General features: G+C 36.1%; 1 protein-coding gene across 3 annotated transcripts in view; it reads right to left on the bottom strand.

The window, feature by feature from the left end:
- Nucleotides 1-317: 317 nt before the first annotated feature.
- Ccdc122 (coiled-coil domain containing 122) overlaps nucleotides 318-17,800 on the bottom strand; it is a 46,283-nt gene continuing 28,800 nt past the window's right edge. For all 3 annotated transcript variants that reach the window (XM_027390114.2, XM_027390113.2, XM_035452288.1), the window contains one exon: nucleotides 318-1,338. In XM_027390114.2, the coding sequence (XP_027245915.1) occupies nucleotides 1,141-1,338 (198 nt within the window). In that variant the 3' untranslated portion in view covers nucleotides 318-1,140. The remainder of the gene's footprint in view (nucleotides 1,339-17,800) is intronic.

The following is a 17,800-nucleotide window of genomic DNA, read 5'->3' as shown; positions in this document are numbered from 1 at the left end:
CATATTGTGCTAACATATATCTAGACAAGCAGCATCTAGTTCAACCTTGTCTCAAGCTGAGCACAATGAGCACTCCCAGTCTGTAAGTTTAACCATTTCTATTCGTAGTAGCACTCCGGAGTCATGGAGCAAAGCTGATTATGTTACAGGAACAGCCATGTGAAGTGTTAACTGTAGTAAGCCATGCTAAACCATGCTAAGACTATTAACACCAGGCATAATGAGATTACTAATATCAGGTTGCCTATCAGCTACACACTTACTGAATGGTAAGCATATAGGAAGGTGAGAAATGAATTTAAAATATCTTCTCAATGTTGCTTCTTTGAAATTATTTAATCATACAAGTGAATATTTTAAAATTGTATCTTTAGTAATTAATATTTTATTTTTGCTTCTCTGTAGCTGTGATCAATAGAGCATGAAAGAGAGCAATTTTATCTTCAGAGGTGTTTTTCATTCAATTTATTACCATTGACAAAAATTTGCCTTTCAATGCAGAAAAGTGTCTCTTTGAAGAGCTTTATTGTATGCCTGCCTTATATGATGCTATAACTTTATTCTAGTCACAATACAGGAATAAAGAATTTATAGACTGAAGAGCAAACACAAATCTTATGTAATGTAACATTCTAAAATATGTTATTTAATAACAAAGGAAAATGATTGCTACCTACTGGAGAAAAGAAGAAACTTAATAAAATAGTTGATGCATTAAACATATAATGATATTATCATGGATATTAATATTCATGGGCTATTTCAAAGACAGTTGTAAAAAAGTAATAAAAAGTTTAAAACAGATAACTATTTTATAAATAGCTCAACAATTTAAGTTAACAATTGAAAATCCAGTTGTTTCTTCTAAACTTTTACTTTGTAGGATAGTTAATTCAACATTGTTGTAAGCAGGCATTGGGGAGAGTGATGAACATTTGAATGTGCCCACACTCTTCTACTAGCTTCCTGCAAGCATGGCTATTGTTGATCGAGTGCTGGGCACTACAGACAGGGAGGGCACTTTAACCAACAGATGCCAGATTGAAACAAAATGAAGGAGGAAGGGGGACAAAAGAAAATATCGGCCATTGAGACAGGCCTTTGCCGCTGGGTGCTGGTTCACAAGTGACCAAAGGATCTTCACGGTATTCTTTCCCACAATGCTGCTGGTCTGTTCTGTAGTTCATGGGCTTCTTTCACTCCAAGGCGCTTTTTTAAGTCAGCTGCAGTTTTTTCCAGTTGTTGGATGTTCCATTGCCATTTCCTCCTATTTAACTGAATCTTGCTCATCTGACAATGCAAACGCTTAAGAATTGCATCATATCTCTTATGCTGTACCTGTTAGAAAACAGCACACATCAGCAATGCTTGTGACCATAAGTAGTCAACAGTTAATAACATGCTCTAACTCCTCCACAGGGACATACTGAGAAATTGTTCATTGAAATAATCAACACAAACAAGAATTAGCTAAGTATTCAACGTATTACCAGTGCTTATGTTGTGGGTATTATTATTAGTGTGTGTGTGTGTGTGTGTGTGTGTGTGTGTGTGTGTGTGTGTAGAAACTGAAAATCAGAATAATTTGAACACAATTTCAAAGCTCACTATAGCGGTGTTTGAGATTTGAACACAAATCAAACATCCAGGATGTTATAGCCTCTACTTGTGAAAGCAGTTAAATAAATGTGGCCTAAAGACGCCTCTTTCTTGAGTCCTATCTGATAAACTGCAATCTTTGTATCTTAACTGAGAGCTTAAAAGAATGGATATGCAGCACAGCTGATTCTCAGCAAATCACCATAGCCATGTTTCAGTAACTCTCAGCAAAGCCGAGTAAGACCATGCTTATTATGAGCTGTAACTAGTGGAGCTGCTTCTGTCTGTATCTCACTTGCATTTACTGTCCAGAAATGCTCCCTGCCGATACCACTGGTGGCTTTCTGAATCTCCTCTGGCTGTGACAACGTACCAACCCATCAATTATTCATTGTTCTATTTATTACATGCAGTTGAGTTTAATTGTTCTCATGTCTTTCTTCTACCACTACATTAGTTAAGAGAAATGGTTGTTTTCATTATCAAGTGGCTCACTGAAACATATATATATATATATATATATATATATATATATATATATATATATATATGATCTAAGACTAAGACAGTGGTTGTCAACCTTCTTAATGCCTTTAATATAGTTCCTTATGCTGTGGTGACCCCAAACCATAAAATACTTTTTGTTGCTACTTCATAGCTGTGATTTTGCTGCTGTAACTGTAATTGTAATGTGAACATCTGTGTTTTATGGTGATCCTAAGCAATCCTTATGATAGGGTCACTGATGGTCATGACCCACAGGTTGAGAACCACTGACATAAGAGATGATATAGTCTATTTCCTTGCCATTAAGTAATTGAGTAAATTCATTCTGAGCCAAACAAGAACGCACTGCAAGGTAATGAACCAGTGGAAATTACAAGTGATGTGATGTCTGGCCACAAGAAAGGAAATGATTTTTATTCATTTATCTGCAAATTTCAAAATTTCATTTTTAAAAGCTGAATGGAATTCAGTATACATATTACACATTCATAAGTAGAAGAATATTTAGGTTGTTTCCATTACCTTTGAGCATCAGTGAACATACTGGGAAAGTAACTGTAAGGTAGGATGTTGAGTCCTTTGGGAATATGCCAAGAGTTATAGCTAGGTCATATGGTAGATCTGCCTTTAGCTTTTTGAGACTTTGCCACCCTGATTTTCATAGCGGCTGCCCAGAGTTTGTAATCTCACCAACAGTGAATGAGGTTTCCCTTTTCCCACATCCTCACCAGCACTGTTGTTTGTTGTTTACTTGCTGTCAGCCATGCTTAGCAGGGGAAAATGAAATCTCAAAGTATTTTTAATTTGCTTTTGCTTAATTGCTAAGGATATTGAGCTCTTTTAAAGATGCTTCTTAGCAAATTGTCTGTCTTCTTTTGAGAACTCGGTGTTCAGATCCATAGTCTATTTTTAATGGGACAGTTTTTTTGTTGACTGCTTTTTAAGTTCTTTGTATATTCTGATTAGCAATCATTTATCAGATGTATAGTTGGCAAGGATTCTCTCCTACTTTGTGTGTGAGAATTTGCAGGTAAGACCCGGTTTTTGAAGACACCACACACTTCAGACACAGATCTTGGAGGAAACAAGCTGAAACTGATCTGGAAGCCTTCTCCCTGAGGCCTAGCTGTCACAGCATCCAAAATGCCAAGGGAGTAAGGAAACTAAAAGTTTTAACTAGCTGTAAAGCCCACGAACCACAACAATGACTAGAATGGTAAGGTATATTCCATGGTGGCACAAGTAGCACTTATATCTCAGGGGTAATGAATAGCCATCTAATTAGACTTAATGCCCGCTCAATGCTTAGAGAGAATTCATGCCTGTCACTATAAATCTAGTCAACTACCTGTAGCTGGTAAGGTCAAGGGCCTTAGAGGAAAACTTACTGCAGCTGCTTTCCTAAACCAGTGTAATTCCCAACTGCATTCTGAATACATTTCCTTATCCACAGATAAGTATAGCTCTTACCCCTCAACGAAGCTTCATTTTGCAGCAAAATTTCAAAATACAGTTGGTCAAAGTATAGAGAACAACTAAATATGAGGTGCCTGTCCTCAAGTGATATATCTAAGTAATAACTACACCAAGGTTCAGAGAACATGTTCAAAGAGAGGGGCAATAGATTCTAAGAACCAGAGGACCAGGATGTCTGCACAAGATAGTGCCCTCTTTATATGACAGAGTCACATCCATGAATTCTTCACAATATCACCCCCTAAACAAGACCAGATGATATTTCAATATTTATGGGAGATATCTCATAAGGCCTAGTGAAGGCCTTATTCTCAGATAGCTCCTAAATGAAGAGATATAGACAATTAATGGCTACTAAGAGAGGGAGAATCAGCCTTTTCCAGGGATAAGCCCACTAATAGATATTGATATCTATTGATAGAGATTGATTTCCAATCCCAAATAGTTATTCTTAGACACATAATAATAATTAAAGAATAGGTGGTCATGAAGTTGAGAGGGATTGAGAAGGTCTTGGGAAGGGTTGGAGTGGAGAGAGTATGGGTGGAAAAGGATGTAATTACAATAGTCATATATAGGATTTTCAAAAACAATAATGAAGATGCAAATATAAAGCCACATACCTATGGGCACCTGAGTTTTCATAAAGAAGCCAGAAATTGACTCTGGGCACAAAAAGACAACATCTTCAATATATAGTGCTGGTCAAACTGCATGTAGAATAATCCAAATAAATAGATTCATACTTATCACCTGAACAAAACTCAAGTCTACATGGATTAAAGACCTCAACATAAAGCAAGATACACCAAACCTTAAAGATACATCTTCTCTTAGATGGGGAAAAGCCTTGAACTAATTGGCACAGAAAAACACTTTCTGAACAGAATCCAGTTAGGACAGGCACTAAGATCAACAATTAATAAATGGAACCTCATGAAACTGAGAAGCTTCTGTACAGCATAGAATGCCATCATTAGGGTCATAAGAATAAAGTGACAGCCTACAGAATGGGAAAATACTTTTACACATCTGATAGAGGATTAATATCCAGAATATAGAAAGAACTCAAAGGACTAGATATCAAGAAAACAAATAACATAATTAAAAATGGGATACAGATTTTGTGGTAGTTTGATTATAATTGGCCCCCATAATCCCATAGGGAGTGGCACTATTAGGAGGTGTGGCTTTGCTGAAGTGGGTACGGCCTTGTTGCAGTAAGTGTGTCACTGTGGGGACAGGCTTTGGTGTTTCCTATACTCAGGATAATGCCCAATGTGTTAATTGACTTCCTATTGTCTGCAAGATGCAAGACTCTCAGCTATTACTCCAACACCCCATCTGCCTACACACAACCATGCTTCCCGCCATGATGATAATGGGCTGAATTTCTGAAACTGTAAACTACCATGTCCATTAAATGTCTCCTTTATGAGTTGCTATGGTCATGGTGTCTCTTTACAATAGAAACTCTAAGGAAGATCTAAACAGAGAATTTTCAACAGAGAAAACTCAAATGACTGAGAAACACTTAAAGAAATGTTCAACATCCTTAGCTCCAAGGAAATGCAAATCAAAACTATTTTAAGATTTCATCAAACGCCAGTCTGAGTTACGAACAATAAAATAAGCATCAGCTTATGCTGTCAAGGATGTAGAGTAAAGGGAACACTCATCCATTGCTGATGGGAATGCAAAAAGCCACTATGGAAATCAGTGTGTCAGTTTCTCAGTAAGATGTGAATCAATTTATCTCAAGATTCAGTTATACCACTCTTGGGCATATACCCAAAAGATACTTCGTCCTACCACAGAGATATTTGTTCAACCATGTTTATTGCTGCTCTATTCATAATAGCCAGAAAATGGAAACAACCCAAATGTACCTCAACAGAAGAGGAGATAAAGAAAATGTGTTATATTTACACAATGGAGTATTACTCAGCTATTTAAAAGTGACATCATGAAATTGCATGTAATGAATTGCATGTAAATGAATAGAACTAAAAAAAAATCCTCCTTAGTGAGGTATCTCAGACACAGAAAGACAAATATAGCATATATGTACTTTTATATGGATATTAGCTATTAGTAAGTGAATAATAACCAAGCTGCAATCTGTAGAACCAAAGAGTTAGGTATAGAGTAATGGAAAAAGGAAGTGGGAGTAGAGATCTTGTTAGGAAAGGATAATAGAATAAATAGTTGTGGATGATGGGAGAGGTTAGAATGGAAGGATCAATGGGCAGGGAAGAGGTGGAGTTATCTAAAATTAAGGAACATTTGAGTGGTAGTATGAAAACCTAATGTAATAGATGCATAATAATGTAATATATATATGAAGCCATTCTACATAAAATCATCAAATAATGAAGGTAACAGAGTCCCAACTTGTGAAATATATTAAATATAACAAGTGTATTAAATAATAAAACTATATTCAAGACAAGCTTTTCAATATATTGAATTTCTTTAAAAGGTCTGAATTTTCTTTAAAAATATCTGTATAGTGTACTTTCTGATGCTGTGATAAACATCATGACCAAAGCAAGTTGTGGAAGAAAGAATTTTGGGGGCTTATAGATTACAGGCCATCACTGAGGAATTTCAGGACAGGAACTCAAGCAGAAAACCTGGAGGCAGGAACTAAAGCAGTGGAGAAATGCTGCTTACTTCCTTGGTTGGTTATCCAACAGCCCAGGCCCACCTGTCTAGGGATGGGATCACCCAAAGTTGCCTGAGCCTGCATACATAAGTTAGCAATTAAGAAACCGTTCCCACAGACATGTCTGTAGGCAAATTTGATGGAAGCAATTCTTCAATTAAGGATCTATCTTCCTAGGTGGCTCTTGTTTATGTCAAGTTGATGATAAATAACCAACACAACACTCATTTATAAACACTATATCTATTATGTGTGTTTATTCACTAATAATCTAACAAATATATTTTAAGAATATGGTTACTGAATATGATTAAATTCATGTTCCTAGATGTATAAAAAGCAGAAAATGGTTAATATGTTTTATCAGAGTTACAAACTAGTCCACTTATGAAATTACCCTTCATCAATTAAGTTATAAAACTGATTATATAGTCTCCAGCAGCCACAGCTAGCTGTTATAGCAGATGTTACTATAGCTAGAAAAAGAACCCATTGGCAGGAATGCCTTAGTGAAAAATGAAGCACAAAGAATAGGCTAATGACAATGCATGTTGCTTTCTGTTGTTGTGATAAAACACTCTGACCAAAAGCAACTTGAGAGAAAAGGGTTTGTTTTGTTCACCTCTCCAGTTACAGTTCATCATGTAGGGAGAATAGAGCAGGAGCTCAGGCAAGAACTAAGGAAGAATTAATTTCTTCCATTGTAGATCACTCTGCTTAGCTGCTTGCCGGGTTGTTCCTCATGGTTTCTTATACCTCCCAGGACTATCTACCTAAGGATAGCACTGCCCACACCTTCCATAAAGGAGAAACAGTAGTATGACTCACATAAATTAACTATCTCCTTGAAAATTTGCTTTTGTTGTAGTAATATGGGATACCAGATTTTAAGACATTAACAGTGTAAAATTTCTAAATTCACAGGTTAAAAAGCAGTTTTGGCCCAGAGGTGACTTCATGAAGGAAAGGTCACCTTGTGAGCTTCTTAAAGCCCCTCGACTTTGATAGCTGTCTTAACATTACTACTTGAATACAATTAAGTAGTGAAGAATGTGGTGATTCTATAGAGAACAAAGTTTGTTTACTTGTAAGAAATGTGTGATTGTTCTTATTTAGTTTTTATTGTTAGCTGGCAAAAAAAAACAAAAAAAAAAACAAAAAAACAAGACAACAAGGTGTAGAACCTCCTCCCCACACAGAAAACCACTAAAAATGAAAGACGACCTCATAAATTCACACTTTAATCTCCTATGAATTTTCTCTTTGTGCCTCCATTCCAAACACACTGTACATCTACTACCTGAGCCCAGCATTCTCATATCTTAAAACCTTTACACTTGGTTGTCTGATGTGGAATAATTCTTTTGTATATTGTGAAGATTTGTCACTCAGATTGGCTTAATAAGATTGGCCAGTAGCCAGGCAGGAATTATAGGTAGGACAACCAAACTAGGAGAATGATGAGAAAAAGAAGGGTGGAGTCAGAGGAGACACCGCCATCCACCAAGAAAGCAGGAAGTGTAGAAAATAAGGAAATATGCCATGTCATGAGCCACATGACAAAGCATAGATGAGAAATATGGGTTAATTTAAATGTAAGAGTTAGCTAGTAACAAGCTTAAGTTATCAGCCAAGCATTTAAAATTAATATTAAGTATCTGAGTGATTATTTGGGAAACAGCTGCCAGGACAGGAAAATTCCAACTACAAATGGCACCTATATCATCTGGCACAGATCCACATAAGACCTGAAAAAGCTTTTTCAAAAAGGTTCCAAATACACAGAAACAGAGACAAACATGGGTTCCTAGTTTCATAGTCTCATTCGAACAACAGTGCAAAGACACCTCTTCCAACAGCTGCCTTTGAGATGGAGCAGGCCACCAACTACCATGAGATAAGCAGTGTGGTATGTTCTCCCAATCTCCTCCCAGCTGCCATCTGTGGGCTTGAGAGCTCTGCCAGCATACTACCTGGCAGATTTAGAGTTTTTGTTCATGCAGACAGAAAGGTTACAGGCATGAAGTAAAATATTCAGATAGGAAAAAAACCTACTAAAGTGGTTCATTGTGTTATGTATGTTTATTATCATCACATGGATTGGTTACAAGTCGTAATTGGTCATAGTAAAAGAAAAGAAGCAAAAAGCTAAAGAGTTAAATTCCAATATCTCTTTCTAAAGAAAGAAAAGGAATGTCGTATAGAAATGATAGGATAAAAGTAGATTATTGAATCTACTTTCAGACCAAAAAAGCAACTACTAGTCTTAAATATTTTACATTGGTTTAGATTTTTTATATTGATACAAATTTGAGGTTATTATTGTTAGAACCTACTGTACCTACATTTCTACCCTTGTTTGGAGTATTTTGCTTTTAGAGCTCATTTAAAAAATATAATGTATAATTAAGAAATACAGGTTAGTAGTTACTAATTTATAATAGTCAAACTTATAGTCATGTTAGGTACATTTTCAAGGTCATACACAGATATATTTAGATAGATAAATGATCTTTAAATATTTCAAAGACCTACAGAATAAGGCATTTAATATATTTAATAACCTATGGCTTTTCATGATAGTGAGACACATCTGCTCCTGGCACTACCAATCTACTTTAGAGAGGATGATGGGCATTGAAGAAACTCCATATGCAGTTTGTTTTCTTTATGGCAAAACCTAGCCATGTGGGCAAAGAAACTGTCCTTGCCTCAACTGCTGACAGTTACGGTCCAATCTGGACCAGCAGGACACAAAAAAGTAACTGCCAAACTTTGCCAAAACAAAGTAGGTCAGTCCTTCAAAATTCCTTGCTCCTCAAAAATGTCTATCAGATATTCTAGGCCTGTAGGCCAAGGGTAGATTCCTCAATGTTACAGAGGAAACTTGGGTGACTGTCCAGGAAGCCAGATATCCCTGTCATTATCTAACATTTCACCCTTCTGGGATCTTTGATGGAGCTGAAGACAGATAGTCATAGTTAAAGTTTTCCTTAGTTCTGACAAAGGCAAATAAAAATGAACTAGATATTGTAACTGCAATTCTAACTTAATTTTTTGTTGTATATAATTGTACTGTGTTAAAGTTAAAACATTCCTTCTTAATTAGACAAAAAGGGGGAAATGCTGTGGAATAATCCTTTTGTACACTGTGAAGACTTGTCACTCAGATTGGTTTAATAAAAAGCTGATTGTACAGTAGCCAGGCAGGAATTATAGATAGGACAACCAAAATAGGAGAATGATGGGAAGAAGAAGAGCAGAGTCAGAGGAGATTCCAGCCAGCTACCGAGAAAGCAGGGCATGTAGAAAATGAGGTAACATGTCCTGAGCCACATGACAAAGCATAGATGAGAAATGTGGGTTAATTTAAATGAAAGACTTAGCTAGTAACAAGCCTGAGCTATTGGTCAAACATTGATAATTTATATTAAGTCTCTGGGTCAGTTACTTGGGAAGCAGCTGCCAGTTATTTGGGAGCAGGTAGTCAGGACAGGAAACTCTATCTACAGTTCTCCCTTCTCTTAGAATGTTTTCTTGTGTGGTTGGATGACTAGATCCTTCATATATTTCCGATTTTCACTAAAGAGATTCTCCAAAGAGAACTTCTTGGTGAAGTTTTCATTCTCTGCAAGATCCAGTTTGAGCTTTTCATTCCCTACACCACATAAATTACATATTCATTTTTACTGCTCAAGTTTTGTCCTTAACCTTATTCTCAAAAAAAGTTTGATGTTTACTTATTTGTTATTTGTTCATTTAGTTATTATTGGTACCATTCTACCTTCAAGATTTAAAAATAATAGGTAGATGGTAGGCACTCAATAAATGTGTTGAGTAAATTATTGAAGATATAAATAAAATGAGTTCTTTGTATATCAAATGATTAGAACCCAACTACTTAAGACCTAGAAGTTAACTAAACTGTCCCCTTTGTATGCTTAATATGTTTGGGTGTGAACTTCTTTCTCCAGCATTTGGGAGATTTTTGTTATTAGTTTATCTATTTATTTTGTTTTTATATTAGCTCCTTCTATCTGATGGATTCTAAGGTTCGGGTTATCTCCCAGACTTCTTAGAAGTATTAGTCATGTCCATTAAATGTGTCCTTCTTATATGTCTAGGTACATTATTATCTTAACTGTTTCTCTATTCCTGAAACTCTTTCTTTTGCATGCAGTGACTTCTGGTGACACTTTATGTGGTAGTTTTTATCTGAGTGATTGTTTCCTTCATTTCCTGAATTTCATTATGGTTTCTTTTCAGGGTTTAGCTATCCTTGCTTATATTTTCCTCCATATATTGGACTTTTGACTCCAATTTACTGTTTTGTTCACTTTCAGGACTGCCTTATTGAGACCCTTATTATATTACATTACATTAAATTCTTGATATGGCCATTTGTAGGGAGTTAAGTTCTGAGTCAGAACAATGGGAGTGGCAAAGCTTTCCCAGGGTGAAGCTCAGAGGAATGGCAAAGCATCCATCAGGTCCAAGTGCAAATATTGACAGTGTGTGCAAAAAATGTCCACTGTAGCTTTCTCCTGCAGGATTTTTATGGTCTGAAGACTCCCCTACAGAGCTTGTTCTTACTGGGGTTACTTGAGGCCTGTTTCCTTGTTCATCTGTGTATGATAATCCTGTTTGTCTATATTACAGTAACCCCACATCCCTGCTCAATTGTATATAATAAACATACACTGCATTTTCAGGGTGCTGTGACTTCTTCTGAGAGCTCAGTCCACCTGATCCAGGCCTTTCTGTACATGTGTAGGTCCTTTCTTTAGTCCCTCATAGAGTTTCCTGGACTCAAGCCATACACTAATAGGGCAGCCATTAATTCTTAAAAAATAATAGTATATGAATTCTTTCTCAGACATTTCAGCTGTCTTGGTGGCTTTGAGTTTCCATTGTGTGGGAGTTTGGTGTTTGGAATGGAGCAATGGCAAGTGTATATGGGGGGATATATTGGAAATCTATTTCAGCCTGCCACAAGTTCAGAGAGCTCAAATCACTCCTATTGTCCTTAAGATATTAGCTTGATGGCTGCAGGTTGTCCTGGCCTTGGTGGTGAATGGCTCCTATCTAAATACTACTAGACTTGGGCCCAGCTGAGTTCACTCTCACCCTGAAGGCTAGGTGATCCTTTCAGCTATGGAGTGCCTGATGGATGAGTATTACATGCAGCTACTGAGTGACTTTTGGATTAAGGGAAGTAATTGCTATCTGCCCTTTATACATGGCAATAGAAGTCTTCTGCCATTGTCCCCACCTTTGGTTAGCTACTTAAGATGATGCATGAATAAACTTGGTGCATTCAGTATTAACTGATACTGCCCTCCTGATATAATCTTAGGTCTCCATCTTTTCTTTAACTCCTATAGCTAGCCTTCCCTCATCCATACTCCCCTACTCAGGAATGGACCTGGGGCTGTTCTGCTGGTTCTGATCACAGCCCCACAAACACCAGTCCATGACATATGGCCCTGCAATGTGAGGCTAATACAGATGGTGTGCAACAGGTAAGTCATTGCCTCTTGTTTCTTAGTTGTGTTTAGTGCATATATTGAGATGGATATGCCTCTATTTAATTTTTCCCTCTTCCCAAACGTAGTTGTTTGTCTATGAGTCCTCCAAGAGTGATGTCTTTATTAAGAATTGCCTCTCCTGCAGCTTCTTTTCTCTGGAGGGGGGCATGATGGTACCTCTTCCTTATTTATCAATACTCCTGCTTTTGCCTAGCTGTAGGAGACCTTTTTGGTATTTTGTTTCCTCATTTTGTTTCAGAGACAGTGGTGATAGAGTACTGGTTAGAGAAAATGTGGTTGACAGACTTTCTAGAGCAAAGGGTATCAGCACTTAAAGAGAGCAATGAAAAGGAATGGGAGAAGAGCTAAACGGTGTTAAGGCCTGAATGAAAAGGAAGGCCTATGGGTTGAAGGCAGGAGAGGCAGAGAGACTGTAAGTAGAGAAGTATGAATGTGTAGGGGAAGAAAAGATGGAGAATTAGCAAGATCTATTCTGATGAGATAAAAGCTAAAACACATTGGCTTAACAATATACAAAATAGCAAATAATTATAAAAATATACAATTAGAAAGAGAAACTAAACCACGAACTCATCAGGAAAAAAATACAAAAACAAACACAGGCCAAACATAACAAAAACAAGAAACAAAGCACCATAAAACCAAAACATATAAACTGATACATAAACCAACCAAAAACAAAGAAAAGAGTAGTAACTTTGCAATAGAAGATATTGGTCCAATTTTTTCACTCAATGGGGTATGAGATTCCTCCCTTCCCAAGTGTTGTCATTTGTATCAGCATTGTATCAGTTTCACAGATAGTGGGGAAGACTTCTAGTGAGATCAGCAGTTCAGACAAATGAAGCCTATATGGCCTTTCAGAGAGGCACTTCTGTAAGTGTAAATTTCTTTCAACCAGAATTTCTTGACTTTGAATCCACTAAAGTGGGGATAAGTATGGTGACAACAGGTCTATCACCCATTGCCCGCTAATGGCTATTGGGGGGTGGTGCCAGGGCTCATTTGTGGTACTCATATCAGGCTGTTTCCAGGGACAGTGGCAAGTAAGGGCGTTTTTAATTAAGGCAGAAACTCACTTGTGGCACAAGTTCTGTGGGCTGTTTGCTAGCAGACACACTTTCTAGGTTGGTTCAGAGAGAATCAGCCCATGGGGAGTATCCCAAACTGTGGCTCCTACTCCATCTACACAATTGCATTGTCAGCCCAAGTTCACCTCACTGTCATTGCAAGTTTAAGGATTAGTGGTATGCATAGCAGGAGCTGCTAGTCTGAGTAGGATAGTGGTCCTGGTCAGTCTGTTTCAGTTTCTATAACCACTCACTGCTCAAAAGTGGTTTGAATCTGCCATGCTGTCTAGATGGCCATCAATCAACTTCTAAGCAATTCAAGAAAAGTATTCCTTTATTCATCCATTTATTTTCTATTGCAAGTCATTTGCAGGATTATTCCTTTCCTCATTAAGAATGTTATTCAGCATTTCTTAGTGAAAATATACCAGAAATGAGGTTTACCAGCTTTTGATTATTTGAAAATTTCATTATTTCTCCTTTACTTAAGAAAAAGTATCTCATGAAATAAAATTATTGATCAATATATTTTCTTTTAACACTAATGATCCTTTCTATTGTTTATTAACCACCAATGCTGCTGACTTTTAGAAAAACATTTATCACCAATCTTGTGTAGTTAATGTTTTTATGCCTGCTTTAAGAATTGTTCTTTGCATTTAGTTTTCAGAAACTTTAATGACCACAGATATTTTCACTCTATCCTGCTTAAAATTTATTGAGTTTCTCAAATCTTCAAATTACATTTTATTCATGTTTGGAAAATTCTTGACCAATAGTTCTTCAAATATTTTTTAGTTTCATCTTTATTTTTATTTTTAAGTCTTCCTCTGCTTTCAGGTAACCCCCTTTCTCTTTCTTCATATGTCTACTAATGTTTTCTTATTAATTTGAATAGTATTCACGTGTTGCAGAAGAAAATTTTCTTCTGCAAGTATTGAGTTTTGTTCTAACTTCAATTAAACTTTGAACTTGTAAAAACTGAATACTTAGTAAAATGTCTATTTCTGTTTTGACCTGAGGTCTTTAGTCCAGCTGTTGTCTCCGTTCTCCCTATGGGTGTTACTATTTGAATGTAAAAATGTCCTCACAGGCTAATGTGTTTGAATATTTGTTCCTCAGTTCATGACATTGTTTTGAGAAGCTGTAGAACCTTTTGACCATGGGACCTACCTGATGGGCACACGCTAGTAAGGGTGGTCTTTAGAGAGTTTAATTTCAGCCTGGCCATGCCTCCAGCAGGAGCAGTCTACAGATGAGGAGTGCCAACTGCATCTTCCTACTGCCATGGACTTTCTTTGCTGTTTTCTCCCTGCCTTGAAGCGCTTTACCCTTTGAACTGTGAGGCCAAAATAAATCCTCCTTCCTTTAAGTTGCTTCTATCATCTATCTGGGCATAGTGGTTCTTACTACTAAGGTCAAACAGTAGCAGAAAACAGGTACATTCTCTTATGAGTAGATACTGAAATCTCAGCTTCTCAACAATTATACCTTTGTTTCCACTTGAGGACCTTGGAATTTTATTCACACATTCAGTTCAAATGAAAGACAAGGCTATGAAAGGAACTAATATGCAAATCTAGGTTCCTTGTAAAGCCACATGTAGTATTAACCCAAATAATATCATGAGGGAATAAGTCTATACAACAGTATAAAATTATTTCAAATGTAAGATATTTTATCATAATTATTAAGAGAAAGTATACTACTAAAATAATAGATATTACTTAATTATTAGTACATAGTAACAGCCTGGGGCTTCTGAATCTCTAGTACTAACTCCTGGTACAAAAGGATATGTGTAGTATAGTATTCACTCCAACAGTACTTTTCATAATGAAACTGGTTAAATGTTCATTAGATGTAGCAGAGTCATAGAAACTAAGGTGTAGAAATATTGATGGATGTTGTATAGCAGTTAAAAAGAATAAGGTGGACTAATATATACTAAAATGAAAAATATTAAGACAGATATGAATAAGTAAAATGGTTGCCAAATTACATGTGCAGTACACATAATGTACCCATGTCTTGTTGTGAGTGTGTGTTTGTGTGTAAACTATGAGTAATATGTGAAAACAATAGGAAAGAATAATGTTATAGGAGGTAGTTTCAAAGGAATAATACAGTCTTCTCTCTAATATTTTACATTTTCATTAAGGAAAGTGTATTCCATTTTAAATATGACTGGGAGAAAGAGTTTAACAGATCTGGAATCATATTTTGTTCTGTTTCATTAGATGTATAACCTTATACAAGATGTTAAACTTATCAATTATGTATGATAGATTATTATGAAAATATAAATTATATATTTTATATAAAGCTTTTGGGAAATTGATGTGAATGTCTTTCTGTATGGTATGAATATGTTCTACTTCCATTGGTTAATAAAGAAGCTGATTTGTCCAATAGTCAGGCAGAATAGAGCCAGGTGGGAAATTCAGCAGAGATACCAGAAGAAGGGCAAAGTTAGGCAGACTCCAGCAGCCGCTGGGGAAGAAAGATGTGAGGTAACAAGCCACGAGCCTCATGGTAAAATATAGACCAAAAGATATGGGTTAATTTAGTTGTAAGAGCTAGTTAATAATAAGTCAGAAAGCTAAAAGGCCAAACAGTTTGTAATTAATGTAAGCCACTGGGTGGTTATTCAGGGACTGGTGGGCAGGAGAGAAACATCCAGTTACAGAAAATACCAGGAACCAAAAAAAATAAACCAATTAACACTCAACATTTGTTCTTGCACTTTCTATAGATTAATAAATTCTTACATGTTATCTAACATGTTATCATGTTACCTACTTGAATATGTTTTTAAAGATTTATTTTATTGTCTTTAAGCATGTGTCTGTGTGTGTGTGTGTGTGTGTGTGTGTGTGTGTGTGTGTGTGTGTGTCTATGTATGTTCACATGAGGTTACATGAGTAGTTCAGGTGCCTACAGAGAACAAAAGTATCAGATCCCCCAGAGCTGAAAGCATCAGACAACTGAGAACTGATGTGGTACTGGAAATCAAACTCAGGTCTTCCATAAAAGTAGTGAGTGCTCTTAACCACTGAGCTAACTCTCCAGTACTACATGAATAATTCTTATATTGCCTTTAGATCACTTTTTCTCCTTTGCTTCCCTGAGTTTTCCTACAGGATTGATTGGCTTCCAGCTCTGTAATTGTTTCTGTTCTTAATATCAATAAATGGATGCATTTGTCAGTTGTATAGATGAATGCTGTGTGGTACCAAGTCAAATACTCTTTGTTTGTAGTGGCTCTGAAAGTGCACTTATTTTCCCTATCCTTTAAAATGTTAAGGTTGGACTGGACAAACTTTATGTCAGTTATCATAAACTACTGCTTGCAACAGTCATCAATTGCTAAATCATCTTAAACTGAACCAGTTTTTTTCTTGAATTTGGCAAATAACACTTGTTATTTGAACTTTGAACTAAAAGAAAAATCACTGTTGCTAAGTGCTTTAGAGTTGAAGCTTTGTGTTCATGCTCTCCCAATTTTTTGTTAGTGAGTCATAGTTTATTCTTGCTTCCATCTTCCAAAATATATCAAGACAGAAAATAGGGAGGGAAAGGAAGAAATTTAGGGATAGATATTTAGAAATGTCTTTTTACCCATTTAATATATGACCCAGAAATACTGAAAACATTATTTCTCTGATAAAGACTGAAATTCAAGAACTGTTTCTATTTTTTGAATAACAAATCTAGAGGACAGGAAAATAGCCTCTAAAATATGTAATGCATAAATGTTTGAAAACATTAAAGATTAGAATAAACAATGGTATAGTTAAGGCAAAAAAATGAGCTATGAAATGTCCCAGAGCCATGAATAAAAAAATTAGTAAAGACATAAAATACTACTGACAGAAGAAATAACTAATAAAGTCTCCCAGTATTTGAATTCAATCTTCTTAAAAAATTTGGTTATTTTCAGGACTTCAATGATCAGTTCATAACAATTAGCAAGAACAATTGTTTCTAAAAAATGTAGTATTCTCAAGACAATGCTGTGACTGTATTTGTTTCTCATTTGATATTTATTATGGAAATTTTTAACTTAAATTTGTGAGTATGATATTGTGAAAAAGTTGAGGATTACTTTTTAATATATTAGAAGCAATCAAACTGCAATTGAAAAGGTCAAAATACTGCTAGCCCTATTAAGAAAACTTAAAAGTTATTAAATCTTAGAGCAAGAAATTTTATGATGAAAAATTTTTAAAAGGGAAGCCAAGTTAGTGATGATTCCTCAAAATCTAGCATTAATGGCCTCTTGTTCTTTAGCATTTAAAGTACCAATTTCCACAGTTTCTGACAAAATAGAAATATCTTCATTTACTGGTTCTTCCTATATAACTAAGAACCCTAAATATCAAACATAAAATAACTATCAGAAGCCTCTGAAAAACTGGAGAGCAGAAAGAAATACAAGTGGTGATTTCAGGGCCTAGGAATGTCACACATTTCCACTTCCCTTAATAATCCAGAGACAGTTCTCAATAAGACAGCCATCCGAAGGTGCCAATAAATACTCGAAGGGAAAAGTCTCCAGGGAAGCCTCCTCTTTCCTGACAGATGATGAAGAAAATGGCAGCCTCCCAAGACAGAACACTCTCAGAAAGTAACTCTTCTACTCAAAATGAATACAAAAATGGGGTTCTCCACCACCCACACATGAGAAGAGTCACTTTAAAAATCCCACATTGTATCATAGCTAGTAATATTGAAGTTCTCCAAGCCAGCTGCTGGGGTGGTTTCAATGGGTGAACTGTGCAGTGCTGAGTTTTGGTACCTTCTAAGCAGTAACAAGCTAAATCTTTGGAATCAGTGGAACCCATGGAGACACTGCTCTCATCAAGTTTCAGTAAAAGCAGAGGAAGTCTTGTACGGCCAGGACTTTTGCCAGTACTTGGGTGTAACAA

Source organism: Cricetulus griseus, assembly GCF_003668045.3.
Source record: "Cricetulus griseus strain 17A/GY chromosome 1 unlocalized genomic scaffold, alternate assembly CriGri-PICRH-1.0 chr1_1, whole genome shotgun sequence".
Taxonomy (NCBI): Eukaryota; Metazoa; Chordata; class Mammalia; order Rodentia; family Cricetidae; genus Cricetulus; species Cricetulus griseus.
The sequence above is the reverse complement of the archived record's forward strand: the minus strand, read 5'-3'. Positions and strand labels throughout refer to the sequence as shown.